Source organism: Podarcis melisellensis (assembly GCF_964234715.1).
Source record: "Podarcis melisellensis genome assembly, chromosome: 10".
NCBI lineage: Eukaryota > Metazoa > Chordata > Lepidosauria > Squamata > Lacertidae > Podarcis > Podarcis melisellensis.
Window position 1 is genome coordinate 9,637,560 of NC_138542.1, and position 27,680 is coordinate 9,665,239.

General features: G+C 43.9%; 1 protein-coding gene and 1 long non-coding RNA gene across 2 annotated transcripts; one reads left to right on the plus strand and one right to left on the minus strand.

The window, feature by feature from the left end:
- The first annotated feature begins 782 nt into the window (after positions 1-782).
- Positions 783-23,663, plus strand: HDAC10 (histone deacetylase 10). Its single transcript, XM_081927739.1, has 21 exons — positions 783-926; positions 3,539-3,611; positions 4,444-4,578; positions 5,259-5,355; positions 5,705-5,802; positions 7,211-7,315; positions 7,408-7,476; positions 9,317-9,443; positions 10,225-10,290; positions 11,976-12,035; positions 12,182-12,271; positions 13,005-13,111; positions 15,781-15,848; positions 16,860-17,106; positions 17,603-17,693; positions 18,709-18,794; positions 19,520-19,573; positions 20,228-20,309; positions 21,322-21,507; positions 22,868-23,039; positions 23,303-23,663. The coding sequence occupies exons 2-20, from the start codon at positions 3,547-3,549 to the stop codon at positions 23,033-23,035; spliced, it is 2,001 nt and encodes a 666-aa protein (XP_081783865.1). The 5' UTR covers positions 783-926; positions 3,539-3,546; the 3' UTR covers positions 23,036-23,039; positions 23,303-23,663.
- Positions 18,745-26,358, minus strand: LOC309379055. Its single transcript, XR_014172326.1, has 3 exons — positions 26,241-26,358; positions 19,733-19,856; positions 18,745-18,780 (listed from the first exon to the last, which is right to left on the minus strand). It is a non-coding gene; the product is annotated as an uncharacterized lncRNA (long non-coding RNA).
- Between the last annotated feature and the right edge of the window lie 1,322 nt (positions 26,359-27,680).

Consider the following 27,680-nt stretch of genomic DNA (forward strand, 5'->3'; position numbering starts at 1 on the left):
CTTGGAGGGTATGGAGTCGCCATACGAAACACCCTCCCATCAGACGTCAAGGAAATAAACAACTATCTGACTTTTAGAAGACATCTGTACACTTAGATTTTTTTGTTTACAAAAATACACGCATTCCCTCTTTTTTCAAGTTGCATTTTCTACAGATAAGTTTCATTTGTTGACACATTAGTGTTACATTTTAGAAGACACCTGAAGGCAGCCCCTGTTTAGGGAAGTTTTTAATGTTTGGTGTTTTATCGTGCTTTTCATATTCTGTTGGGAGCCGTCCAGAGTGGCTGGGGAAACCCAGCCAGATGGGTGGGGTATTAATAATAATATTATTATTAATTAATATTAATAATATTGATACTATTAATAATACTAATACTATTGATAATATTAATATTATTAATTATTATTATTTACAAAACCAGAGGAAAACGCCAGTTCAGTGAAAACTCATAATGCTTTTTTACACCTAAAAGTCATTTTAAACAGCCGACACGTTGTAACTAAAGAATGGATACTATCCCATCCACACAACCTTGTTTTATCCGTGACTGCGCGGCCGCAAACGCTTTGCCAGCCTCGCCTTTCGCGCGCCACTCAGCACTTGAATGGATTAGCTAGTAGTCCTGAAAGCCCAATGAGAGGCGGCGATGCAGATTGACACTCCTAAATCTGCGCCTGTCCCTTGCATCGCGGATTCTCATTGGGCCGACGAAGAATTCTTCTCCATTTCCCCTGGCTAATCAGGAGCGGAAGATTTTCGCTCCGCCCTTCAAGCCCTTTGATCTGTCTTTCCTCTCTGCACACAACGGAGAGTCCCTGAGGTTTAGCAGGAGGGAAGATCTCCACTCTTAACCCTTTGCTTAACCTTTTTTGTTTTCCGCGCTGGGTGCAGCAGACAGAAGCATCGGCCCGCCTTACCTTAGGTAGGTCAAAAGTAACTCTCAAATAAAACCAGGGACCTGCATTGATCCTTTGCCGTTCCTGCTGCAGTTGGTCGAAGTTGCGGGAGAGAGGGGCAGAAACTGCACTCTGCACATGCTCAGAGGCACCACGTCCTTTTGCTAACCGTCGGGCATTAAGGGTTCCTTGCTTGAGCTTCAAGCCGTCAACAAGGATCTGCTCAGTGGTAACCCCAAGAGACGCATGACATGTTTTGCATTTTATTTTTTGGGAGGGGACCTGCAGGACCGTCTTAAGCATATCCGGCGCCGTGGTGCAAAGATCCCTCCGGCGCCCCCCGCCCCTTTCCCAGAGTTACACATTATATCTGCTTGTTGGGGGGGGGGGGAGACAGGAAACATAAACATACTTTTTTAGTTGCTTGTTTATTAACAATGCACTTATAGATACAAAACCACCACATTGATTTGGGCAGATTTGAGACAAATTATCTTATTATGTAACACCTTGTTTTTAACAATGTTGCTTTCTTTTTAAATTCAGAGTACCTGCATTATTCATGTAAAATCCAGTGGTACCTAGGGTTAAGAACTTAATTCGTTCTGAAGGTCTGTTCTTAACCTGAAACTGTTCTTAACCTGAGGTATCACTTTAGCTAATGGGGCCTGCCGCTGCATTGCCGCCGCACAATTTCTGTTCTCATCCTGAAGCAAAGTTCTTAACCCGAGGTGCTATTTCTGGGTCTGTAACCTGAAGCATCTGTAACCCGAGGTACCACTGTAGTTTGATACAGTACATTGTATGGTATAGTTTTTCCTCAAATTCTAAGGTTCTCCTAACACCTTAATCCTTTCCTTTAATAAGGGAGACCATAAAACAACGTGCAAACGTATTTTAAAATAATTTGAAATCCACCACATCAAGCCAGCTCTCAAAAAAAATTAACGCATATTGTATGCTTCACATGCCAGATTTTGTGTACTATTGGTCAGATAACGTTGTAAACATCAGTAGAATTCACAACAACAAAAATGCTTGCCCCTAGCACATTTCACAGCTTCAGTTGCCAGAACTGTCACTGAAAACAATGCATTGGTCAGTCTGAACCATGTCAAGTAAACTATGGAAATAGCATATCCACAACACAAACTGTGCTAGTACTTTCTTTTCAAGTCTTAATTCCATAATGGGTACAATATGAGAGAGCCACTACTCCCAGCCTTTGAAAAGTAGTGGAACTTGGCTATCAGACATTTTGAAAATGTGATAGCTTACAGTACATTCTTGCAGCCCAATGCCAGGTTCCAGGCACTGCAGTGGGTTGGACCCTTGGGTACCTTACAAATTTACAATTCTAAGATTTAATAAAAGATTTTTTTCTCAATTCAGCACCAGGGCTGGGGGTGCCCAAACTTTTTTCAAAGAGGGCCAGATTTGAAGTTGTTGACATTTTTTTACAATTGAAATTGTTGACCTTTTTAAAGAAATAGGGGCCAGAGAAAACCAGCCGTGGGGCCGGATTATGCCCCCAAACGGACTTTGGACATGCCTGGCTTAGGTGGTTACTTACCTGTTCACATGTTAAGGGAATGGGGGGAAGGGCATAGGCAGCAATGTATGTGCACAGAGTGTAAGCGAAGAGTACCTGATTGGTTTGCATGAGCTCTATTTACTATTTTCATTTAATTACATTTATATCCCACCTCCCCACCTCCCAGTAGCTCAAGGTGTACATGATTCTCTCCTCCCCATTTCATTCTTGCAAACAACCCTGGTGACTGGCCCAAACAAGGTCGCCCAATGAGCTTCATGGCTGAAGTCATAGTCCGACACTAACCCAGAGGTTTTCAACTTTTCGGAGTCCACGGCTCCCTTGGCCAACTACATTATTTCTGCAGCTCTTCTGTGAGGAAACACACTCAGAGCCTCAGGAGCCCTGTTACATCACCCCTTGCCTGCAGAGGCGGCAGCCCGTCAGCCCTTTTTGAACACCTTCCCCATGCCGGATTTACGCATAAGCTAAACAAGCTATAGCTTAGGGCCCCACTCTCTTGGGGGCCCCAAAAAAATTTAAAGAAAAAACTGGTTGTACATTTCCAAAATATAAGATACTAAAAATATTCTTATATGCAAATAGCTTTAGATACCTATTAGGTCCATAAATTACCATATGGGATATATTCAAAGTAGAGGAAAGACAGCGACAATTTGTTGTTGACATATTTGTTCTTGTTTAGTCGTTTAGTCGTGTCCAACTCTTCGTGACCCCATGGAGCAGAGCACGCCAGGCACTCCTGTCTTCCACTGCCTCCCGCAGTTTGGTCAAACTCATGTTAGTAGCTTCGAGAACACTGTCCAACCATCTCGTCCTCTGTCATCCCCTTCTCCTTGTGCCCTCCATTTTTCACAACATCAGGGACTTTTCCAGGGAGTCTTCTCTTCTCATGAGGTGGCCAGAGTATTGGAGCCTCAGCTTCAGGATCTGTCCTTCCAGTGAGCACTCAGGGCTGATTTCCTTCAGAATGGAGAGGTTTGATCTTCTTGCAGTCCATGGGACTCTCAAGAGTCTCCTCCAGCACCATAATTCAAAAGCATCAATTCTTTGATGATCAGCCTTCTTTATGGTTTGTTTCAGTTACAGGCATGACTTCTGGAACAGCATTGGTTTATGATGATGAAATGACCAGCCATAAGCTCCTTTGGGATGAGTAAGTTCTATGCCCTTTTAAAATGTGTGGGGGGTTTTGGGGGGGCGCTATTGAGTTGTTGTTTTTATTTTTATTATGTATTTTGTGTTTTTATATCTTGATTTTATTCCGTGAACCGCCCTGAGACCCCTGGGTATAGGGCGGTATATAAATTTAATACTACTACTACTAAGAATACAGTGGTGCCTCGCAAGACGAAAATAATTCGTTCCGCGAGTCTTTTCGTCTTGCGATGTTTTCCGTCTTGCGGTCCATCGCAACTGCGCCTCTTCAAGCGGCTTTAGGAAAAAAGCGAACAAACTCGCAAGACGTTTTCGTCTTGCGAAGCGACGCAAAAACCGAAAAACCCTTTCGTCTTGCGTGTTTTTCGTTTTGCGAGGCATTCGTCTTGCGGGGCACCACTGTAAGTTAAATCTTAGTTTTTTAAAACCAAGAACAAACAACTACAAATGTGGTTTGAGAACAACATGTGTGATCCTGTTTTCTGCTAAGTAACTCACAACTGCAGTCAACAATTGTACGCTCTTTCACACAAACACTTGTATGAGTGTACAGACAGCTTGTACCTGTGTTCAGTGAAACATGTGAACAAGGCTATTCTGAAGTTCTCCTTTTTGTTGTTGTTCTAGCCTATGGATGATTAAAAAAAAAATTAAAAGTTAATCATCATTCTTCAGGACTTCAGATTCAGGGGTTAAAGTTGTGGTTTAAAGAGAGAGAAAATGTCTACTTTTAATTTCTCCTGCCCCCCAAAATTGTTTTCTCTCAGTAGTAATATGGATGCTTCCTTGGTGATTTTACTGCAAAAATAAAACATTTGCTTGTTTTTCAGCCCAGTCTGTGACATTGAAGTCCCTGAGCGGCTTTCTTCCTGCTATGAGCGCCTTAAATGCTATAACCTGGTTGAAAGATGCGTCTCTGTACCTGTCAGAGAAGGAACTGAAGAAGAGGTCATGTTGGTTCACAGGTCTGACGTCTGTCATGATGCATTTCCATCGCTATGTTCAAGAAATAGAAAAGGAATTCACCCCTTGATATTTTCCTCAAACTTTCCTCACACAATTTGTTCTTATAATGAAATAGCCTAACCCTAAGACCTGTATGTAAAATGGGAAATGAAATCCTGGCCTTTTGCAAAAAGCCGATGAGGCCTAGGTTGAAAGACAGGAAATACTTCATAATGTTCAGGTTGATAGGAAAGATATTGGAAGTAGCTGAAGCTCAATACAAGTTAGTCTAAATCCGAACTTGAAATTCTTTAATTGGAGATATCATACTCCTTTTCCCCTTAACCATGGTAAAGAGGGCAAGCTGTGAGCATACTTGCTTCCTGTCTTCCCATATTTATGTATATATATATTAAATTGATATATCCTGCACTTCTGGCCAAGCAATTCCAAGCCTGAATACAAGTTTGTGGCCTGTTCCCAATCTCTTTTTGCCAAAAAGAAAAGGTAGAATTGTTTGTCCTTCTAGGTTAGCCGTGGAAAACCTGTGGCCCTCCAGCTGTTGCTACACTCCAGTTTCCATCAGTGCCAGTCAGCTTGGTCAGTGGTCATGGATGATGGGAGTTGTAGTCCAACAATGTCTGGAGGGCTGCAAATTCACCGCCTTATCGGTCTTATCGAGGCATTTTTTCTTCCCCAGCTCAGATTATTTGGAAACTGTGAAGAGAACTCCAAAAATGACAGAAGAGGAGCTCCGAAAAACCTCGGCTGGTTACGATGCCGTTTTCTTTCACCCGGTATGTGCCGACACAATAATGATCACTTTCTATATAGAACAGGGTTTCCCAAACTTGGGTCTCCAGCTGTTTGTGGACTACAGTTCCCATCACCCTTGACCACTGGCCTTGTCAGCTAGGGATGATGGGAGTTGTAGTCCAAAAACAGCTGGAGACCCAGGTTTGGGAAACTCTGATATAGAACTTTTCACATGGGTAAATCTCCGTGTGCATCTCTCTGCTGGGCCTCATGTCAAGAGAGAGAAGGAAGGGAACGTACTAGGCTTACTTTGACGCGCTGAAATATGCTCCAAAATGCTCCTTCTCAGAGTGGTGAAAGACTTGAATTGCAACCTCTGCTGTTCTTTAGACCACGTATCGCTGTGCCAAATTGGCTGTGGGAGGAACTCTGGACATGGTGGATGCTGTGATGTCGGGGAAAACACGAAATGGGATGGCTCTAATAAGGTAACAACAAGATCATTCTTCTTATCGGAAACCCTGTGTGTTTTCCAGTCCCATTTGTAAATGGGACCAGTAACCAAGAGCAGGGATGGGGAACTTTTCCCCATTGTGGGGTGTGCTTCCTCAGAAGCTTATCTGTTGATACGGCATGTTGGTGGCGGGCCAAGGCAGGAAGAAGTGGTAGATGGGTCCACAGACAAAAAGGGACAGGGCACCCTCTTTTTCTCCTCCTTCCTTCCTACCACCCACTTTCTCCTCAGGTTTTCTCCTTCCTCATCAACAGCATGAAATTAGGCCTAGAGGGGTGGTCCCTTTGTAGAGGTCTTCAAGCAAGGTCTGGACAGCCATCCACTGAGGATGTTCTAGCTCTAGATAAATAATAATAATAATAATAATAATAATAATAATAATAATAATAATAATAATAATTTATTATTTATACCCCATCCATCTGGCTGGGTTTCCCCAGCCACTCTGGATGGCTCCCAATCGAATATTAAAAATACAATACAGCATTAAACATTAAAAACGTCCCTAAACAGGACTGAATTCAGATGTCTTCTAAAAGTCAGATAGTTGTTTATTTCCTTGACATATGATGGGAAGGCGTTCCACAAGGTGGGCAGCACTACCGAGAAGTCCCTCTGCCTGGTTCCCTGTAACCTCACTTCTCTTAGGGAGGGAACCGCCAGAAGGCCCTTGGCATTGGACCTCAGTGTCTGGGCAGAACGATGGGGGTGGAGACACTCCTTCAGGTATACTGGGCCGAGGCCATTTAGGGCTTTAGAGGTCAGCACCAACACTTTGAATTGTGCTTTGAAATATACTGGGAGCCAATGTAGGTCTTTCAAGACTGGTGTTATGTGGTCTCAGTGGCCACTCCCAGTCACTAGTCTAGCTGCCACATTCTGGATTAGTTGCTGTTTCCGAGTCACCTTCAAAGGGAGCCCCACGTAGAGCGCATTGCAGTAGTCCAAGCTGGAGATAATCAGAGCTTGCACCACTCTGGCAAGACAGTCCGCAAGCAGGTAGGGTCTCAACCTGCGTACCAGATGGAGCTGGTAGATAGCTGCCCTGGACACAGAATTAATCTGCACCTCCATGGTGCAGAATTAATCTGCACCTCCATGGACAACTATGAGTCCAAAATGACTCCCAGGCTGCACACCTGATCCTTCAGTTACCCCATTCAGGACCAGGGAGTCCTCCAGATCTGACCCGCCCGCAGTCCCCCAAAACAGTACTTCTGTCTTGTCAGGATTCAACCTCAATGGCCATCCACTGAGGATGTTCTAGCTCTGGATTTCCTACGTTGACCAGAGGATTAGGTGACCTATAAGCCCCACTTCCAAATCTAGGTTCCTGTGGTTCTATTAATTAATGCTTAATTTGCCACTTTGCTTGCTTGCAGGCCTCCAGGCCACCACAGCCAGAGAAATGCAGCCAATGGGTTTTGTATATTCAACAATGTTGCTATAGCAGCAAAATATGCCCAAAGGAAATATGGTCTGCGGAGGTTAAGTATATATTGGTCTCTACATTTCTTAGTTTCTGGCCTAGAGGTTTTCTTGCTTCTCTACTGAATATTGTCATTGTTGGTTCCTGCAGAGTTCTCATTGTTGACTGGGACGTGCATCACGGACAAGGAATTCAATATATATTTAATGAAGATCCAAGGTTTGATGTTTACTTGTTTTTACAGATTTGGAGCAACATTGTATATGCCTTTCAAAATGTTTGCAATTAGTCTGGAAGTGGGTATCAAGCATATTTAATAGAACATGTCAGTTCCTGACATATTTTGGCACTTTTTGATATCCTTAAGATGCATAAATCGTTAAAACTGATCATTGTAAAATCTACACACACACACACACTTAGAATGATGTTCAGTTGTAACATAACTATTTTATCATTATGTGTCTTGCATCATGTTCTATATTTTTTATTATTCACGCCCATCTTTTATTATGTCAGTTCATTCTTCCAGTTTATCCTGTAATTCTTCTGGGGATAGCTGCATTGTGCCGTAAAGGTAAAGGGACCCCTGACCATTAGCTCCAGTCGTGGCCGACTCTGGGGTTGCAGCGCTCATCCTGCTCGAGGGAGCCGGCATACAGCTTCCGGGTCATGTGGCCAGCATGACTAAGCCGCTTCTGGCAAACCAGAGCAGTGCACGGAAACGCCGTTTACCTTCCCGCTGGAGTGGTACCTATTTATCTACTTGCACTTTCACGTGCTTTTGAACTGCTAGGTTGGCAGGAGCAGGGACCGAGCAACGGGAGCTCACCTATCATGGGGATTCGAACCGCTGACGTTCTGATCGGCAAGTCCTAGGCTCTGTGGTTTAACCCACAGCGCCATAGAGAGTATTAAAAAAAATAATTCAGACCTTTTCCAGGTTTGCCTGTGTTCAGGACAACGACTTCAAAACCCAATTTACCTGTTAGCTTTCTGGGTGAACTTGGAAATCCAAAGTTGAGAGAGAGTGGTTTGGCTGTTTGCTGTAATAATAACATAGCTGTCAAGTGTCCCTTATTTGAAGGGACAGTCCCTTATTCCAGCGCCATGTCCCGCTGCTGTCCCTTATTGATGGATGTCCCTTAAATGTCCCTTAAATGATGTCCCTTAAATTTCAAAGGAAGCAGCTCCTCTCCCTCCCTCCCTGCCGGCCACAGAGGAGGGAAGCTACAACTGTGTTGCTTGGCTATGTTGCTCACCCAATAAGAAGTCTAAGAACGACTGGGGGGTGGAGCTTGCATGCCTTGTGTGTGGCTAGTTAATGCAAGCTGAGGGTTTTTTTGAATGCTGGACGCCATTTTGTTGCACGTGCTGCTGCAAACTTTGCAGTGCAAAGCCAGGCCGGGGAGCCATCTTAAGTTGAGGCTGCATAGGCCTTGTGGTGCATGTGATTCAGATTCTATTCAGTTGAACCTCTGGTTACAAAGCTGGTTGGACAGTGTTCTTGAAGCTACCAGCATGAGTTTGACCAGACTGCAGGAGGACAGGAAGACTGGAGTGCCTGGAACAGGTGAGGCTGCAGGTCCCTTTTTTTGGCTGCTGGTCCCTTATTTTCAAGGCTTCTTGTCCCTTATTTTCAAATCTGTAAGTTGACAGCTATGAATAATAATGGTTTGGCATCTCATGTCATCTGAATCCAGATTTGTGGTTTAGGTTTCCTGGATAAACCATGAACTGTATACCACAGGACAAACCCTGGTTACAGCTCATGGCTAGTCAGGAGAGAGAGCTAAGCAATGAGCCCAGGTTTGGATGACATGTCAGGCAGCAGAATGACTAGAATAGGGACAAAATGCTCACTATCTCCTCTCCTGTAAATCACATATTCCTTCCAAGCCATGCTTTGATTTAGTGGACATGTGGACCAGGCCAGTGTGTAATGTTGTCATGTTTCGCGTTCACTCTTGAGGTACAAATTTGGTGATTGCGCATGCTGAAAAAAACCTTCAGGTGAGCATTAATGGCATAATTAACCTTGTTTTGTTCTTGCTTCCAGTGTCCTCTATTTTTCCTGGCATCGGTATGAACACCAGCAGTATTGGCCTACACTTAGAGAGTCTGATTATGATGCTGTTGGTCAGGGGAAAGGAAAAGGATTCAATATAAATGTGCCTTGGAATAAGGTAAATCACAAGATAGTTTAAGAATGCAACTGCAATAAGCTCTAGAAGTCATGCACCTGGTGCAATTTCTGTTTAAAAATGTTTTTCAATTGTTACCTTGATTATTTATGTTTTTAAAAATGTTTTAGACTGCAATAGTAAGGTATCAAGAGAGGTGTAAAATGAGTCGAACCCAGTTTGTTAAAAGTGATTCGAAGCTGAAGGTTATGGAATTGGTGATAAGAGTTTGTAATGCTTAGATGAATAACAGATTAGAAAAGGGATTTATAACCTGATATGTAACATAGCAAAGTTTGTACAGATAACTGCATCTGCATGATACTGTTTCACAGATAATCTTTCTGTGTTGCGTGTGTTCTGATAACTTTTTAACAAACAAATAAGGAGAAGATTCATTTCCCATGTACACATCCCTTGGTTAGCGGTAATCTCTAATTAGCACAGAAAAGCATTTCCCAGGTATGCTAATTGATTTTGTACTGACATGGCTTCCGTCATAATGGTAACAAACACAGCCAAACCCTGTAACTGAATTTCACATCTGTATTCTATTTACATGTTGTCAGTTGTGACTCAATCCAGCATTAAACAGGCATGTAAGATTCTTCCCACTCAATGTACAATTTTAGGATTTGATCCTTCTGATAATGGCAGGAGCCACAACTCTGCCTCATTCTTTGAAGCCTTGGATCATTTCCCTGAGGTCTTAATGAAATCTTAGACTGCCTTGACAGTTTTAAAAGCGATTTGTTCATTCTGTTTTAATGCATTGCCTTTGCAGATTGGAATGGGCAATGCAGATTATGTAGCCGTATTTCTTCATGTGTTGCTTCCATTGGCTTTTGAGGTAACTTTCCTCCCCCATTCTGAATGTTGTAAATCTCATTTGCATGAATTAGAAATTGTATCTAAAAGCCATTTCAACATATTCCTTGGTAGCGGCATCTTGAGAAATGATCTTCTGCTATAGTGATTGCCGTATTTTTCCGTCTATAAGACGCCCCCGTGTATAAGACGCCCCCTGTTTTTGGAGACTCAGATTTAAGAAAATGGGGGGAGATGTACCCGTGTATGAGATGCCCTCTAATTTTTGACATTATTTTTTAGGGGGAAAACCCTAGTCTTATACATGGAAAAATACGGTATTTTATGTTGTTGCTTCTAGAAAAATGGTCCACAGGGGTGAAGGCAGTTATCAGATAGAACTGCATTGACTAGGGAGTGATTAAAGAAATATACAGCTATTATCAGCAAGCACAGAGGAAAGTAAATAGAAGCCTTGAGATGCTGGTAGTTTTAGAGGAGCTTAGAGCAAGGGTTGCCAACCTGGCACCTGTGGGCACCATGATGCCCGCGAAGGCTTTCACCAGTGTCCCTGGACAGATGCCCTAGACTCTGAGCTTTCATTAAAAAAAAAAGTCCCCAGCCCTCCTAGAAAAAATTTATGAGGTAAAATGTGCAGGTATCTTCTAAGCGATTTCTGTGAAATGAGAGTGGTTGTGTGGTGGCCATCTTGTATTTTCATCCTGTTACTGAGGAATGCTCCCTGTTTGATAACAATGGCACCTCTGTGTATGTGGAGATCATGCAGTATTGATTTTACACAATCAGGACCGGTGTGACATATCTGATTTCCAATTGGTAAGCGTAAGGGAGGCTCAGCCTCTCCCATTTTGGGCTATGCCACACTCCACGTGGCAGCCATTTTGTTTTATGCTGTACCTCGCCCCAGCAGCTGGCACCCCACAGCACACTCTCAAAATGCCAAATGTGCCCACTGGCCTGAAAAGGTTGGCGACCCATCTTAGAGTACAATGATCGTTCTGTTAGTGGAGATGCCATTTGTATGTGGTAGAGTACAGTGGTACCTCGGGTTACTTACTCTTCAGGTTACATACACTTCAGGTTACAGACTCCGCTAACCCAGAAATAGTGCTTCAGGTTAAGAACTTTGCTTCAGGATAAGAACAGAAATCGGGCTCCGGCACTGCAGCGGCAGCAGGAGGCCCCATTAGCTAAAGTGGTGCTTCAGGTTAAGAACAGTTTCAGGTTAAGAACGGACCTCCGGAACAATTAAGTACTTAACCCGAGGTACCACTGTAAATGCTTTGCATGCTTAAGGGTCTAGATTCAGTCCCTAGGGTCTCCAGAGGCTACGAGTCCAAGCGGAGCAGACTTCTGCAACCTGGTACCACTCTCCAAATGTTCCTGGGCTTCAGCTCTCTTCATCTCTGACCTTTGGCTATTCTGCCTACAGAAAATGGGAGTTTTAGTTCAAAAAGTCTGTAGGGCACCAGGTTGGGGAAGAGCGGGTGAGGTGGACGACCGTCTAACTTGGTGTAAGGCAGGTCAATGTGTACCATTTATAGAGAATGAGAAAGCAGTATTTGCAGTCCATTTAAGTAGACCATCAATACTCACATGCCAATGTATCTGCTTGAATTGAAGTATTACTGGCAGATTTCTATAGCTTCATTCAGAGTGCACTATAATGTATTGACAGTTTTGTTTGGTTTTTTAAAAAAATCTTAGTTTGATCCAGAACTTGTTTTGGTCTCTGCTGGTTACGATTCCGGAATTGGTGACCCAGAGGTAAGTAATCTTCTGCATATATATTTGCCACCCCCCTGACTTGAGAGTTAAAATTTCTTTTCATATAAGAGCGAGAACAGGCAAATTTCCCAGAAGTGGTTTTCTGGTTTGATGAGCTGCTTGTATCTTTCTTTCTCATTTTCTAGGGTCAGATGAGCGCTACGCCGGAATGTTTTGCCCACCTCACTCATTTCCTAATGCAGTTGGCGAAAGGAAAATTATGTGTGGTTCTGGAGGTAAACTTTAAATGCTGCAAGCTTTTTTTTGTTATTTGTTTAAAGCACTTACTTGCCACTCTGTACCAAGAACAAACAAACCATAGCCTAAGTGTTGTACAAAAGTAATAAGACACATTAGAGAACAATAATAAACCAATAATAACCAATAATAAACGGGAATTTATTATTAATTAATTAATTAATTAATTATACTACCCTTCATCCAAAGATCACAGAGTGGTTCACATCATAAAAAGACAAAATGAAAAGACAGAATACATAATAAAACCAAACCAAACCAAACCAATAACCCCCTCTCACAGATACATGTAAAAGATTATAGACTGTTAATCAGCCAAACACCTGGTTGAAGAAAAACAATTTTGCCTGGCCCCTAAAAATGTGTAATGAATGAGCCAGGAAAGGCTTCTTGGAAGACATTATCCACTGTAGGTGGTGACATATGCCAAATTAAAATTAACAGTCAAGAAACTCCTGGGTGAACAAACTTGTTTTTTAACATACTTTGAAAAGAATGGAGTCTGTGGATACGTCCTTCTGAGGGGAGGCTGTTTCTGCATTTTGGCTGTGCCCAGATTGGCTATGAGTCCTGGAAGACCTGCTCCCTGCCTTGCTGGCATTTGCAAATGAAACGTTTCAAGTGTGTTGTAAAGTGCAATGTGAAAATGTGACACGAGATGGCAATAGCGAGCTACGGCAAATTCAGTATATATTTTCAAATGTATTTTAGGGCGGATATCATCTGAGGTCGCTGTCTGAATCAGTTTGTATGACTCTAAAAACTTTGCTTGGAGATCCATTGCCACGTTTGTCCGGAGAAATGGCGCCATGCTTAAGGTATTTGTGTAGGTTTGTGCGCACGTGTCTGCATGTCTGGAATAAAAGACTGCCGCTCCCCCCAGGAGTTACTCACATGACGGGGGCAAGCAAAAAGGGCTGTGGGAATCACATGTGGGGTGGGATGGCTGAACATGGGGGCATCCATGCTCCTTTCGCATGAGCAGTGCTTGAAAATAACTCCAGTGTAAACATTATCTCCATATGTGAGCAGAATTCAGCCAAACGGGGAGCACATTTTAAGTTCACTTAACTGAGGAAGTTTTAATCCCCTGCTCAATCATTCCCTGTTGAAATAAGCAAATCTTGTATCCCATCTTCATGCATGAAGTTGCTGTTTTTGGAAGACATTGGTAGTATATTTGGAAGTATGTACTATTTATTACTGTTTGGGGGGGACAGGAGGCAGGCAGGTGTGGAGGATTCCCTGGTCCTGAATGGGGTAACTGTGCCCCTGAAGGACCACCGGGTGTGCAGCCTGGGAGTCATTTTGGACTCACAGCTGTCCATGGAGGCGCAGGTCAAATCTGTGTCCAGGGAAGCTGTCTACCAGCTCCATCTGGTACGTAGGCTGAGACCCTATCTGCCTGCGGACTGTCTCGCCAGAGTGGTGCATGCTCTTGTTATCTCCCGCTTGGACTACTGCAATGCACTCTATGTGGGGCTACCTTTGAAGGTGACTCGGAAACTACAACTAATCCAGAATGCGGCAGCTAGACTGGTGACTGGGGGCGGCCGCCGAGACCATATAACACCGGTCTTGAAAGACCTACATTGGCTCCCAGTACGTTTCCGAGCACAATTCAAAGTGTTGGTGCTGACCTTTAAAGCCCTAAACGGCCTCGGTCCAGTATACCTGAAGGAGCGTCTCCACCCCCATCATTATGCCCAGATGCTGAGGTCCAGTGCTGAGGGCCTTCTGGCGGTTCCCTCATTGCGAGAAGCAAAGCTACAGGGAACGAGGCAGAGGGCCTTCTCGGTAGTGGCGCCTGCCCTGTGGAACACCCTTCCAGCAGATGTCAAAGCGATAAACAACTACCTGACATTCAGAAGACATCATAAGGCAGCCCTGTTCAGGGAAGTTTTTAACGTGTGATATTTTACTGTATTTTTGGTTTCTATGGAAGCCACCCAGAGTGGCTGGGGAGGTTAAACCACAGAGCCTAGGGCTTGCCGATCAGAAGGTTGGCGGTTTGAAGCCCCGCAACGGGGTGAGCTCCCGTTTCTCGGTTCCTGCTCCTGCCAACCTAGCAGTTCGAAAGCACATCAAAGTGCAAGTAGATAAATAGGTACCACTCTGGCAGGAAGGTAAACGGCATTTCCGTGCGCTGCTCTGGTTCGCCAGAAGCAGCTTAGTCATGCTGGCCACATTACCCGGAAGCTGTACGCCGGCTCCCTCGGCCAATAAAGTGAGATGAGCGCCGCAACCCCAGAGTCGGCCACGACTGGACCTAATGGTCAGGGGTCCCTTTACCTTTACTATATATTTAATGAAGAAGTTAAACTTAATGAGACTTTTAAAAGTGAAACCTCATTGTGAACAACAGAAAACTAGCAAACCTACAGAGGAGAGGTTGGTCGCTGAGCTGGGTATATAGTCACTGTGTTGGAATTTGGGCTGAGCTCCATGCACCATAATAAAACACTTGCATGGCAAGGAAGGACATGCCTGTCATCCTTTAACACATCATGTAAAAATGTGTTGATTACCGACTGACTTGCATAGTTTCTTTTTGTTTGTTTGCTAGTCCATGGTCAGGATTCCCCCAGCTCTGTACAACGGAGAGTTTTGCAATATAAACCACAGACCTTCATGTAAAGAGCAAAATTATTTGCTCCTCATCCACAGCTGCCTCTCCTCCTTTCCATTCCTCATCCTAGCACAAGTGATTGGTTTGATTATCTGCACCCATGTGCCATCTTCCTATTAGTTTAATGCAAGCATGGCCAAACTTGGCCCTCCATATGTTTTGAGACTACAATTCCCATCATCCCTTGACCACTGGTCCTGTTAGCTAGGGATGATGGGAGTTGTAGTCCTAAAAAAACATCTGGAGGGCCGAGTTTGCCTATGCCTGGTCTATTGAATACTAATATAGTTGAAGGACCAGACTCTGCTATGTCAAAAATACATTTTTTAGTCCTTAAAGTAAAGGTAAAGGGAGCCCTGACCATTAGGTCCAGTCGTGACCGACTCTGGGGTTGCAGCGCTCATCTCGCTTTATTGGCCGAGGGAGCCAGCGTACAGCTTCCGGGTCATGTGACCAGCATGACTAAGCTGCTTCTGGTGAACCAGAGCAGCATACAGAAACGCCGTTTACCTTTCCGCTGGAGCGGTACCTATTTATCTACTTGCACTTTGACATGCTTTCGAACTGCTAGGTTGGCAGGAGCAGGGACCGAGCAACGGGAGCTCACCCCGTTGCGGGGATTCGAACCGCCGACCTTCTGATTGGCAAGTCCTAGGCTCTGTGGTTTAACCCACAGCGCCACCCATGCCACAAAACCTGTGATATTTTAAAAGTTTTTTCTGTCCTGTGTCATTGCAACTTGCTAATGCAACATCTTTACAGATTCTTGCTTTTAAACAATATAGGGACTGGGTTGATACTCATTTGTGTGTGTATTTTGTAGATAACCTTTCCTACACTCTTTTGTCTCTTCGTTAGTGCATTAGAATCAATCCACAATGTAAGAGCTGTACACAAACCATACTGGAAGTGTTTGATGCATGAAGGTAATGACAAACTTGTCTAAAATGTGTTCTAAAGTGCAGACAAATTGATAAAACGAATGCAGTGAATGTATTAAAGCAACACATATTTTCAGGTTCAGATAATCCTGGAGTTAGACCTCCAGTTCAACTAAGTTCTCTAGTCTGTCAGTTTAGAGGAAACTTTGGCTAGACCTTGATATAGCTGGATAGGGATTCTGTGTAAGTGGGGGAATATAACTGATTGAATGAACATGGATAATTTTTAGTCTGCCCCCCTCACTTTCCAACCCAACACTCAAATGAAATGATGGCAAGTTTACACTGGATAGTCTAATGAGGGGGTGTTTGGCCAGTATATTTGGGTTGAAGTCATTGAGGCTAAACATGTTTAGGCTTAGGGGAAACAATTCATCTGGCTTGTAGAGCATAGCACGTGGTTCCAGGTTTTCCCTCCTGAATGGTTAAATATTATACGGTGTTTACAAAAGGTAAGGCTAGAGCAAGATTCTGAATAAAATTTACGTAACTTTTAACATTGCCTTCCTAGAAACCTGCTCTGTTGATTTCTGCTGAGCCATTCCATCTATTTAGAAGCATACACACAGTATGATCTGTGGCAAAGGTGGCATTTTCCAGATGTTGTTGGATTCCAATCAACCCCGGCGAGTGTGGCCAATGATCTGGGAGGATATGAGTTCAGCAACATCTGGAAAGTACCACCTTGGCTATCCCTCATTTGTGGGCTGGATTTCAGAACCTTGTTCATTCTTGAAGACCTCTGGAACTCCTGGAGAAGATGGGAATGTATGCAGTGTTAACAGCAGAGATCAGTGGTTCTCAGCCTGTGGGTCCCCAGATGTTGTTGGACTACAGCTCCCATCATCCCTGACCACTGGTCATGCTGGCTAGGAATGATGGGAGTTGTAGTCCAACAACATCTGGGGACCCACAGGTTGAGAAACACTGGCATTGATTGTCTTCTGTTAAGAGTTAAGCTTTTCATTGTGTGTTGATGTTTTCTGTTGTTTTCAGACATAGCTCCATTGCAAGACCTCAGTACCAGGGCACAACTCCTAACCCCACTAGAAGCTGGAAGACCGAATACTGAAGAGGCCATCAAAACAGACATGTTTCTGGAGCTCCACATGAAAAATATTTCATTTCCAAGACCTCATATTAAAACAACCGTCGCCGTTGATGAAAGCAATGCACGCTTGCTTTCGCCGTCTGTTCAAATTGAGAAGGAAAAGGATACGAAAGAACTCAAGGCCCTTCTCAGGTTAGCCATACTGTTGCAGGTCAGGAATAGCGTATGTTTATGAGAGATTGCAGTGCCTGTTAATGCAAATTCCAAAGCAATAATTATTATTATTTTCTACACTTGGAATATTCCTAATCCTTTTTTGGGTAGCGTCACCTGCAGCTAACTTCAATATCAGTTTCTCTGATATTGGCATGCAGTGTGTCAAACCAGTTAATACTGAGTTAGGAGAACAAGAACAATCTACAATTATAGACCATGCACTAATAAACTGATTGGATTTCTCCCATTTACCCTCACGTCTCTCTGCCTTCATTTTCCGTTTTCGTAAAATGTGCCAAATGATGCTAATGCTTAGTAAAAGACGGCTCCTCGTTGGAGAACGACAGCATAACCTTTGCTGCTTAATTATATGCCTTGATATAGGTTTAACAATTTCACACATTATTCAGATTGCACAGTTATTCCAGCTTTCCCAGACTGTGACCTGTTTCAAAAAACACGTCTCTTGCAGCGGACTTGATGCTGATCTTGTGAAAGAAGGAAAGGACTTAAATTCATTTTGGAACATGTTGGCTGTCCTTGACAAAATCATTAAAAACGAGGTAATATCAACAGTCACAATTGTGCATGTTGTAGCTCCTGATTCTTCTTTAGTCTGGGAGTGGTTGCTATCCAGGCTCTGCTTTAAAGCCTCTAGAGCCCAACGTGTTCGTTAGCTGTATTATGTATATTAACTTGTGTTACTTTTACATGGATATGTATCTTATGCATACAAATCTGAATCTTGATATGACATATATGTTTCAAAACACCTTGGGCGATAGCTAACATTACTCAGACTTAGGTGGGTATCACCCCTCGCTATGATATAAAGATTACCACATCTGCATTGTTAAAAGACATTCCCCATTAAATTTCAGCATCCTGTTTATTAGGAGGCAATAGCTACATTTGTTTTCCAGCTCCTTGCTTATTTTGATCATTGGGAAAAATCCAGAGAAAATTGGGTTCACGACCACCAATTCAGTTAGTAATGGTGACAGGGGTGCCAATTTGAATAAAATATTGGGAGGCCCAGGTAAGCCCGTCTTGCGTAATTGATCACAAAACATGGCGCACACATGCCATTTGAATGGCAATGCCCATCAACTTTGGAGGAGCCGGGCCCCCTCAAATATTTTATAGGGGGTGGGGTGAAGGGGCCTCTGTCCCTAGGAGTTGGCTCCTACGAATGGTGAACGTGGTCTCCTTTACTTTGCAGCACAAAGATATACTCAACAGACTGTTTTAAGGGGAACCTTTTTATTAGTTGTGCTTTTAAACACATCTTGATTGCATTTCAGAATAGAAATAAAAGTACAGTGGTATCTCAGGTTACATACGCTTCAGGTTACATACGCTTCAGGTTACAGACTCCGCTAACCCAGAAATAGTGCTTCAGGTTAAGAACTTTGCTTCAGGATGAGAACAGAAATCGTGCTCCTACGGCGCAGCAGCAGCAGGAGGCCCCATTAGCTAAAGTAGTGCTTCAGGTTAAGAACAGTTTCAGGTTAAGTACGGACCTCCGCAACGAATTAAGTACTTAACCCGAGGTACCACTGTATCCTTGTTCTTTAGGTGACCAACGGTCTCGCAGTCTCATCTGAAGTATCTCTTTCTTCCGCTATCGCTCTAAAACATTGCCGTAACCTGAAGGTACAAAAGTGAGTAAAAAGCCTTTTGCATCCTGTGCTTTTCTGTGGAGTTCAGTTGTTCAGTTATAAAACGTTTAAGACGCTTTAGTTATATAACTGCTTAGTGCTACCTCTTGTTAATGAGCGCAGCAATGCTACAGAGCAATAATGTCTACCTTTTTTCAGGACTGGGATAATTCCTGACATTAGGAAAACAAATCTTAATATATTTTTTGTGCGTATTTTCAGTTTGTATAATTGGGTAGAAGGACCCAGGATTAGATGTGATGAAAAACACATATTTTCTCCTGCACAGGGAGTGAAGAGACACTTGTTACGTTGCTTTGGTGCAAATATGTTTGTCGCTTCTCACATGCAGGTGCAAAGTATTAACCATTCTGAGTGACACTCCATGTATGCAGATACTTTTAGTTCCAGATTCTGCAATCCTGAAACGGTTCTTTTGTGAACTAGAGAGCTTGACACATGCTTGTAGAATACAAGGCACAATTCTTTTCTTTTTCCCTTTTGTCATCCATTTGTAGTTTATTCCCTGGATCTTTAGTCATCATTTCTGCCTGCCTGCTTGTTTGTTAGTTACTTACCTGGCTATATTTTGTAAATTTACTTGCACTGTTCGCCCTGCCTCTCTTTTTACGTACAGCTTATTGGCATGTTATTTTTGTGCATGGTATCTAATTTAAATGCCTCATCTATTTTCATGTGTGTTACAACACTTTAATGTCGTTCTGCAGAGTCCTGTGTGTGTCTGTCGGTGACGTGGATGTGAAAACTGATTTGGATGATGGGTAAGGATTTCATACCCAGTCCCTGCTAGGTGGGTTTAAACGCCCAAACTACAGACTGTACTATTATATTGCTGATGACAATTTGGGCAAGTTTTTAAAATGACATTGAAGAGATGGAGATAGACTCATTCCTCGGTCTACTGTTCTGCACATTCTTACCTGGGAGCAAGTCTAATGAAAATCAGTAGGACTTCCTCCTTAGTGTACTTGCCTATGGTTGAACTGTAAATCGGTCTTCCTATTGCCAGACTGGTTTCTAGAGCATCTTTTGAAAATATATCTGCTAAAATGGAAAAAGAACAAACGAGTTGGCTATCGTGATTATTTACAGACAGTTTCTCCCATGTTTTCTATGACTCTAGATGACCCCTTCCTAAAATGTGAGGATTGTTATGTGGATTTCAACCAGCCCTACAAGAGCCCAGTTACTTGTTGCTTTAATTCATAAAGTATTCGTATTTGGCATCTAGTAGGACACAAATGGGGAAATTGTGGCCCTTCAAGTTTTGCTGGACTGTAACTTCCATCCTTCCTTAGCACTGACCATTCTGGCTGGAGTTGACATAGCTTGGGAATCCAACAACAGCCAGTGTGTGTGTGTCACAGGTTTCCCATCACTCTGGTAGAATCTACCTCCTCCTTTTTGCTTCACAGCAAAGTTCTCCTGATAAATATCAGTGCTAAGCCGCCAAAGAAATCGGACACCAAATACAATATAACCGTGAACTGGGAAAAGGTAGGCTTAACATTTTTCAGATTCCTTTTCTTCCCTAAGTATAATTTATAGAGGGTGCAAGAGTGTGAGCTTGAAGCTGAGCTAAACATTGAGCAATATCCCCTGATTTCAAGGGCTGATGACACCCAAGTGTTTGGGAACCTTGAGCCAGTTAGGGATTGCAAATATGTGTACCGTATTTTTCGCTCCATAAGACGCAATTTTTTCCTCCTAAAAAGTAAGGGGAAATGTGTGTGCGTCTTAGGGAGCGAATGGCGCTGCGCAGCTCTCCCTCTCTGCACAGCGCCTCTTCAGCGAAGCAGGAGGAGAAACTGGAGAGGCGCTGCGCAGAGAGGGCCACCTTAACCTCACTGGGTTGTTGTGAGGTTGTTGTGTGGTAGCCCTTTTTTAGCCCCCTGAGCAACTTGACAAACAGACAGGAAAACATTATTCTTGTTTCCCCTCTTCAGTCAATCTTGGATTCCATCACTGCCCAAACCATGTGCCTCTGTCTCTCCAAACGGCCAGATGATCCCATATTTTTCTGGGGCTTTCCGTGAGAGAATGAAATCCAAGCACTAATGCCTGTTAAAATGCTTCTCCTGTTCACTTGCAAAATGAAGCTTTTGAAAAGAGGCTCTACAGAAATAAAAGATTCAGAATTTTTCTTCTTCTTGTTTTCCTCCTCTAAAAACTAGGTGCGTCTCAAGGTTGAGTACGTCTTATAGAGCGAAAAATACGGTATATGTTCTTAAGGCTGTGTGTCTACACATGTATGAAGCCTGTGCCTTACTTGTTGACTGCAGGAAATATCGATATGTGTCCTGTAAACACATTTGTTGTGTGAAGGTGGATGAACTCGAGCATAAATTGCTTAGAAACCCTACTTTGCAAATGTGTTGCACTGAGCTTACTACCCAAACATGCACCTAGTGGTTAGGAATTTTTTATTTTTCGGAACAAAAACCAATTGATTGACTTTGGGTTTGTGACTATACGACTGTATTAATTTTGTTTTATTTTTTAACTGAAGGGTGTTGAAACAAACAACTTCTTCTCTCCTGCCCTTGGACTCATTCTTCCAGTTGCATACAGCTATCAACCTGACCTAACCATTATAGTTCTTGGACCAAACCAGAGTGTTGGGCAAAATGGGATTTCCTTGCTTATTCGCTTGCTGCAAGGCTTGGCACAGTCTCACATTCTTGCTCTCATTCAGGTAAAAAGTTGATCTTAATGACAAAATAAGTATATCATATTGGGTTTTTAGGAGGAAAGAACCAGAGAGAACACATTGCATTTTCTGCCTCCCCACATAAAAAGTTTGTGTCATCCATATATTCTGTAAAGTGTTGAACAGTCTTGTAGCCTAATTCCAGTGCAAAATTACATTTTCATATCAAAGAATTTCCCCAGCATGTGATACCCTTCAGGACTATGGTCTAAACCACTGAGCCTCTTGGGCTTGCTGATCAGAAGGTCGGCTGTTTGAATCCCCACGATGGGGTGAGCTCCTGTTGCTCTGTCCCAGCTCCTGCCAGCCTAGCAATTTGAAAGCACACCAGTGCAAGTAGATAAATAGGTACAGTGGTACCTCTAGTTATGAACTTAATTTGTTCCGGAGGTCCGTTCTTATCCTGAAACTGTTCTTAACTAGAGGTGTGCTTTCGCTAATGGGGCCTCTTGATGCCACTGCGCCGCCGGCACACGATTTCTGTTCTCATCCTGGGGCAAAGTTCTCAACTCGAGATGACTCTTCCAGGTTAGTGGAGTTTGTAACCCGAAGCGTTTGTAACCTGAGGCATTTGTAACCCAAGGTACCACTGTGGCAGGAAGGTAAGCGGCATTTCCATGCACTCTGGTTTCTGTCACGGTGTTCCGTTGCACCAGAAGCAGTTTAGTCCTGCTGGCCTCATGACCCAGAAAACAGTCTGTGGACAAATGCCGGCTCTCTCGGCCTGAAAGTGAGATGAGCACTGCAACCCCATAGTTGCCTTTGACTGGACTTAACCGTCCAGGGGTCCTTTACCCTATTTTTTAATTTTTGTATTTGTTCCATATTTCTACATTCTCTAGTCCCCTGGAAAATGTGCATATGCATAGCAATTACAATCTAGCTTTCATTATCCCCATACCAGTGATCAAGAGTGGTTCTCATAACCCTCCTATTAAACTTGTATTTGAGGCACATGACCCCTGATGCTGATTTATCAATCATATATTTTGAACTCCCTTCCTTGGTAGAATCTTTTCAGCGTATCAGACAGAGGACATTCTCAGCCCTGTCTGAACATGCTGAGAATTGAATCCGGAACCTTCTGTGTACAAAGCCAGGTGCTCTACCACTGAGAGACACCCCTTCCTCATTAAAACAAGATCAATTAATCAACAACTAAAATAGAAGCAATTAAAACATGGAAGCCAGCATAAAATCATCAAACAACCAAGCAGAACAAAAGATGTTCTTAAAAATGAAAGAACCAGTTATAGTTCCTGAGGAGGGGTGTTCCAAAGATGTAATCCATAAATCAGTATGGATTCATTGGAATATCATGTTTTATTGGCTTTTTTTTTAAAAGGATACTGAGGTAACCTTATTGCAAGATATAATCAAACCCCTGACGAGTGACTTTACACCTTCCTTTGGAACGTATGCACCAGATCTGAAGGAGAATGTGCAAAGGGTAATAGAATTAAGAGAGCAACTTCAAAACGAATGGAAATTGCTACAGTGTTCAGGCAAGTAATAAGGTATGTATCAATTATAGAAGGAAAGTAAAATTCAAATGGACGTTGAATTTAGACTGCAGTCCTAAACACGTTTATCTAGAAGGGAACCAAGTTGAACTTATGCGGCTTGCTTCTGAGTGCATAGGATTGAGTTGCTAGTACTGTTTTTCTAAATACTCTGTGCTTTTTCAAGGCCCTGAATTAACTGCCCTTACAAAAGCTCATGTTGCTTTATGCTCTAAAATCTGATGGATTTCCCCCCCCCCCCCCGCTCCCTTGTATAGCAAACGTTTCCATTGCTGAAAGATGAAATTTACTTGGCTGTCATTTTGGCTCTCCCTTTTGATCTGCATATCCGGAATCAAAATAAAAGGGAAAATGAAGATTATCTAGAAAATCAGCAGGGAAAAAGAATGACGAGTGAGCTACGCATCAGGAATGATACTGCAAGAATCATTTCACATTTTACTTTTCTATCCTTTCCAAATGGAATTTATGTATTTCATAAAATACTTTTCTATCTTTTTAAGATTAAACTACAATTAAACAAGATTGTGTTAACTTCAGGTTGTAAGAAATAAATTTGCCAAAACTAAGGATGCCAATAAAGACACTGGTTTGGTTTGCATGTAACACTAAACCAAACTATGGCTGACCGTGACTGAGTAAGCATGGAGCAAAAATCATAGCTGCTTCTCCCAATTCTGCCACACTACCCAGAGTCAAACCATAGTTTGATTTCACATTTGCAACAGTTGCAGCTGTTGAATTATGTATCTATTTTTTTCCCAAGGTTCATTATGGTAATTGAGAACACTGGTTGAGGTTAGCTAGAATCTCAGGAAGGGCATTTTCATGGGATACAGAAATTAGAGAAAAATATGGGACGTGGGTGGCGCTGTGGTCTAAACCACTGAGCCTAGGTCTTGCCGATCGGAAGGTCGGCGGTTCGAATACCCACGATGGGGTGAGCTCCCGTTGCTTGGTCCCAGCGCCTGCCAACCTAGCAGTTCAAAAGCATGTCAAAGTGCAAGTAGATAAATAGGTAGATAAATAGGTGGGAAGGTAAACAGCGTTTCCATGCGCTGCTCTGGCATAGTCATGCTGGCCATGTGACCAGGAAAAACTGTGGATAAACGTCGGCTCCCTCGGCCAGTAAAGAGAGATGAGAGCCGCAACCCCAGAGTCATTAATGACTGGACTTAACTGTCAGGAGTCCTTTACCTTTTTTATGGGCTAAGAAGGCAAGGAGAGCCAATTCTTCCCCTGGTCCAGTTCCACACACCATTTCTGCTTCAGTCTGAAGGAAGGAATGACCGGGAGGAGGGGGAGAGAATTCTGGGATTCATCTCCACAGAAGCATTCCCAACCAAAGCTGGATTACCCAATGGGCAGAGCAGACACCAGCCTATGGGCCTGTGACAACAGATCAAAATAAATCCTGTTGTTTTGCATAATAAAATTGGTTTATTAATATTGTTGGTTGGTAAAATAAAAAACATATCAGGAGATCATTTGCAAGGAACCCAGTGAGATTTTGACTTCCTAGGGGCCTCCACAGGTTTTAATCTCAAATGTCAACAGAGCCCTGTATGACCCTACAATTTGGCAGCCTTCCCTCTTGTTCGCCTGCATTGTTTTAGCCCCCTCTGCAGCGTGGTGCCCGGTGTGAGTGCACCAGTCGTGCCATCCTTAAACTGCCCCAGCCCAGCCTTGGGATGCGGTGTTGGCATGCGAAAGAATCACACCCCCTGTCCTGGCCAGGTGGACTGCAGAGAAACCTCCATAAAACTATAAAGGTAAAGGGACCCCTGACCATTAGGTCCAGTTGTGGCCGACTCTGGGGTTGCGGCGCTCATCTCGCATTACTGGCCAAGGGAGCCAGTGTACAGCTTCCGGGTCATGTGGCCAGCATGACTAAGCCGCTTCTGGCGAACCAGAGCAGCACATGGAAACACCGTTTACCTTCCCGCCGGAGCATTACCTCTTTATCTACTTGCACTTTGATGTGCTTTTGAACTGCTAGGTTGGCAGGAGCAGGGACCGAGAAACAGGAGCTCACCCCGCCGCGGGGAATCGAACCACTGACCTTCTGATCGGCAAGTCCTAGGCTCGGTGGTTTAACCCACAGCGCCACCCGCGTCCCTCTATAAAACTATAGGAATATCTAAATCAGGCCTTTCTCCTCCAGCTGGCAAGATGACAGGAAAATACTTCCCCGCCACAGAAAGTCACAGCATACCTGCACATTTTGGTTTGTATCATGGCACCGCTGGGCTGCTGCTTGGCCAGAGCCTTTCTTAAACCATGGCCCTGCGAAGGAAGAAGGACATTGTATGCTCCTGACATAGGCATCCACTCTCGGGGACAGGGGTCCTATGGGCCCTCCTCAACGATTTTCTTCTGGGGCAGATCGCCCTCAATATTTCCCCCCACCCCAACAGCCTCCTCAGCTCTTTTTCTCAGTCTGCAGCCTCCCCACAGCCAACATCCCTCCATCTCCTGCGTGGCACAGAGCAGCTCAGCAGCAGCGCAGGGAAAGGCAAGCCTTCCCTCCCCTGCCATGCTGCCCATGCCCACATCACCACTGACTGCCAACAATCTCTGCTCCTGCCTGGGCACACGACGCCCCGACCCCTGGCTTGGAAGGAGGAAGGGCGAGGGGCTGGGACAAGATGGGCCTGCTCCCCCCCCCAGCCCAGCCCCTTTTCACTCAGGTCGGCGCCACAACCTCCCTGCACATGTGGGGAATGGATTCCCCATGGAATTAACATACCACAACTTCCAAGGTTCCATTTTTATGTCCGGCACCCTCTCCTTCTCTCAGTCCAGGCGCCACAGCACCAGTCTGGGGCAGGAGGGTGGGGGATACTTGTAACCAACCAGTTACAGTATTCACAACAGTAAATATAATCAGGGGACCACAGCTGGGGACCTGCCAAGCTATCAACAGCTATGGACAAGTCAAGCCAGGGAGCCAAGCCACATGCACCAGTGACAGGTGATGCTGCTGTTATTATTATTATTATTATTATTATTATTATTATTATTATTATTAGGACAGGGGAGTGCCTGGCATGCTCTGATCCATGGGGTCACGAAGAGTCGGACACAACTAAACAACTAAACAACATTATTATTATTATTATTATTATTATTATTATTATTAACAACAACAGTATTTCTATGCCACTCATCTCCTCTGGGCCTTGGAGCTCCTACCTTCAGAGTTCCTTCTCATGGGCACTGATGGACACACTTGATCCTATTACTGGACTACTGATCCCGAAGAGCTGCCCAGCCCAGCTTCAGGTCCCCCACCAAGTGCCTCCTTCTAGAATCCACCACTCTCAACCGACTCTCAACTGCCTCCCCCAACATTCACGCTCCCTTTCCAAGCCTCCTCCAGAATTCCACTCTCTCTTCCACCCTCCCTCCCTGCTTGACAGTCACTTGGGAATTCTAATAAAGCTAAAGGTAAAGGGGCCCCTGACCATTAGGTCCAGTCGGGGCCGACTCTGGGGTTGCGGCGCTCATCTCGCTTTACTGGCCAAAGGAGCTGGCATACAGCTTCCGGGTCATGTGGCCAGCATGACTAAGCTGCTTCTGGCGAACCAGAGCAGTGCAGGGAAACGCCGTTTACCTTCCCGCTGGAGAGATACCTATTTATCTACTTGCATTTTGACGTGCTTTCGAACTGCTAGGTTGGCAGGAGCTGGGGCAGAGCAACGGGAGCTCACCCTTTCTGATCGGCAAGCCCTAGGCTCTATGATTTAGACCACAGCGCCACCCGCGTTATGTTTACCTAACTCTGACCTAGCTCACATGGATTCAATCACTCACTGTTCATTCCTTACAAGTTTCTAAGCTGGGTCAGCGTGGACTTTTTACCTCCCGGTGAATTGCAGGACTGCTGAGGGGAAGTTTCTCTTTTTACATCCTTTTGTATTACAGGCTTGGGGGATCGTTTGCAAAATTGGATATTTTCTACTCAATTTGGTGGTTCAGAATAAATTCTATTTGGCTCTTCCTTCAGTACCTCTGGTTACAAACACTTCTGGTTACAAACACTTCAGGTTACGAGCTCCGATAACCCGGAAGTAACTGCTCCTGGTTGTGAACTTTGCCTCAGGATGCAAACGGAAATCACGCACCAGAGGCAGCCCCATTAGCGAAAGCGCGCCTCAGAATAAGAACGGTTTCAGCTTAAGAATGGACCACTGGAACAAATTAAATTCGTAACCAGAGGTACCACTGTACTCCAAATCTACCATTTATTAATCTCTAGAGTTTAGGGTGTCCCCTGCAAATATATAACACTTTTTGCCTGCATACTTTTTACTACTACTGTTGCTATGAACCAATACATGAGAATAAAGGAAGGACGGCTTATTTTTAACTTCTCAGCTTGCGGCCTGATTCTTTCTGAAGTGGGCAGCTGACTTCATAGCTCGACCTGCTCCAAACAAGGTTCCACAGCCTAATTCCTATCATTTTATGTTTTCTGTCAAAGATGGGATTTTAAAACTCTGTTTTTTAAGAACCAGGTGGCAAACCTACTTCAGGTATACAGGACCCACACTTTGGTGCTCGCAAACGTACTAGAAGCCATCGTGGATCCTTTAGGACCGGTGTTATATGGTCCCGGTGGCTGCTCCTAAG

Bases quoted from the DNA above. Each gene is read 5' to 3' on its own strand.
- HDAC10 (XM_081927739.1), top strand. From the start codon at position 3,547: ATGACTTCTGGAACAGCATTGGTTTATGATGATGAAATGACCAGCCAT. The intron at 12,036-12,181 runs GTAAGTAATCTT...CTCATTTTCTAG, and splicing joins CCGGAATTGGTGACCCAGAG to GGTCAGATGAGCGCTACGCC. The intron at 21,508-22,867 runs GTAAAAAGTTGA...TTTTTTTAAAAG, and splicing joins ACATTCTTGCTCTCATTCAG to GATACTGAGGTAACCTTATT.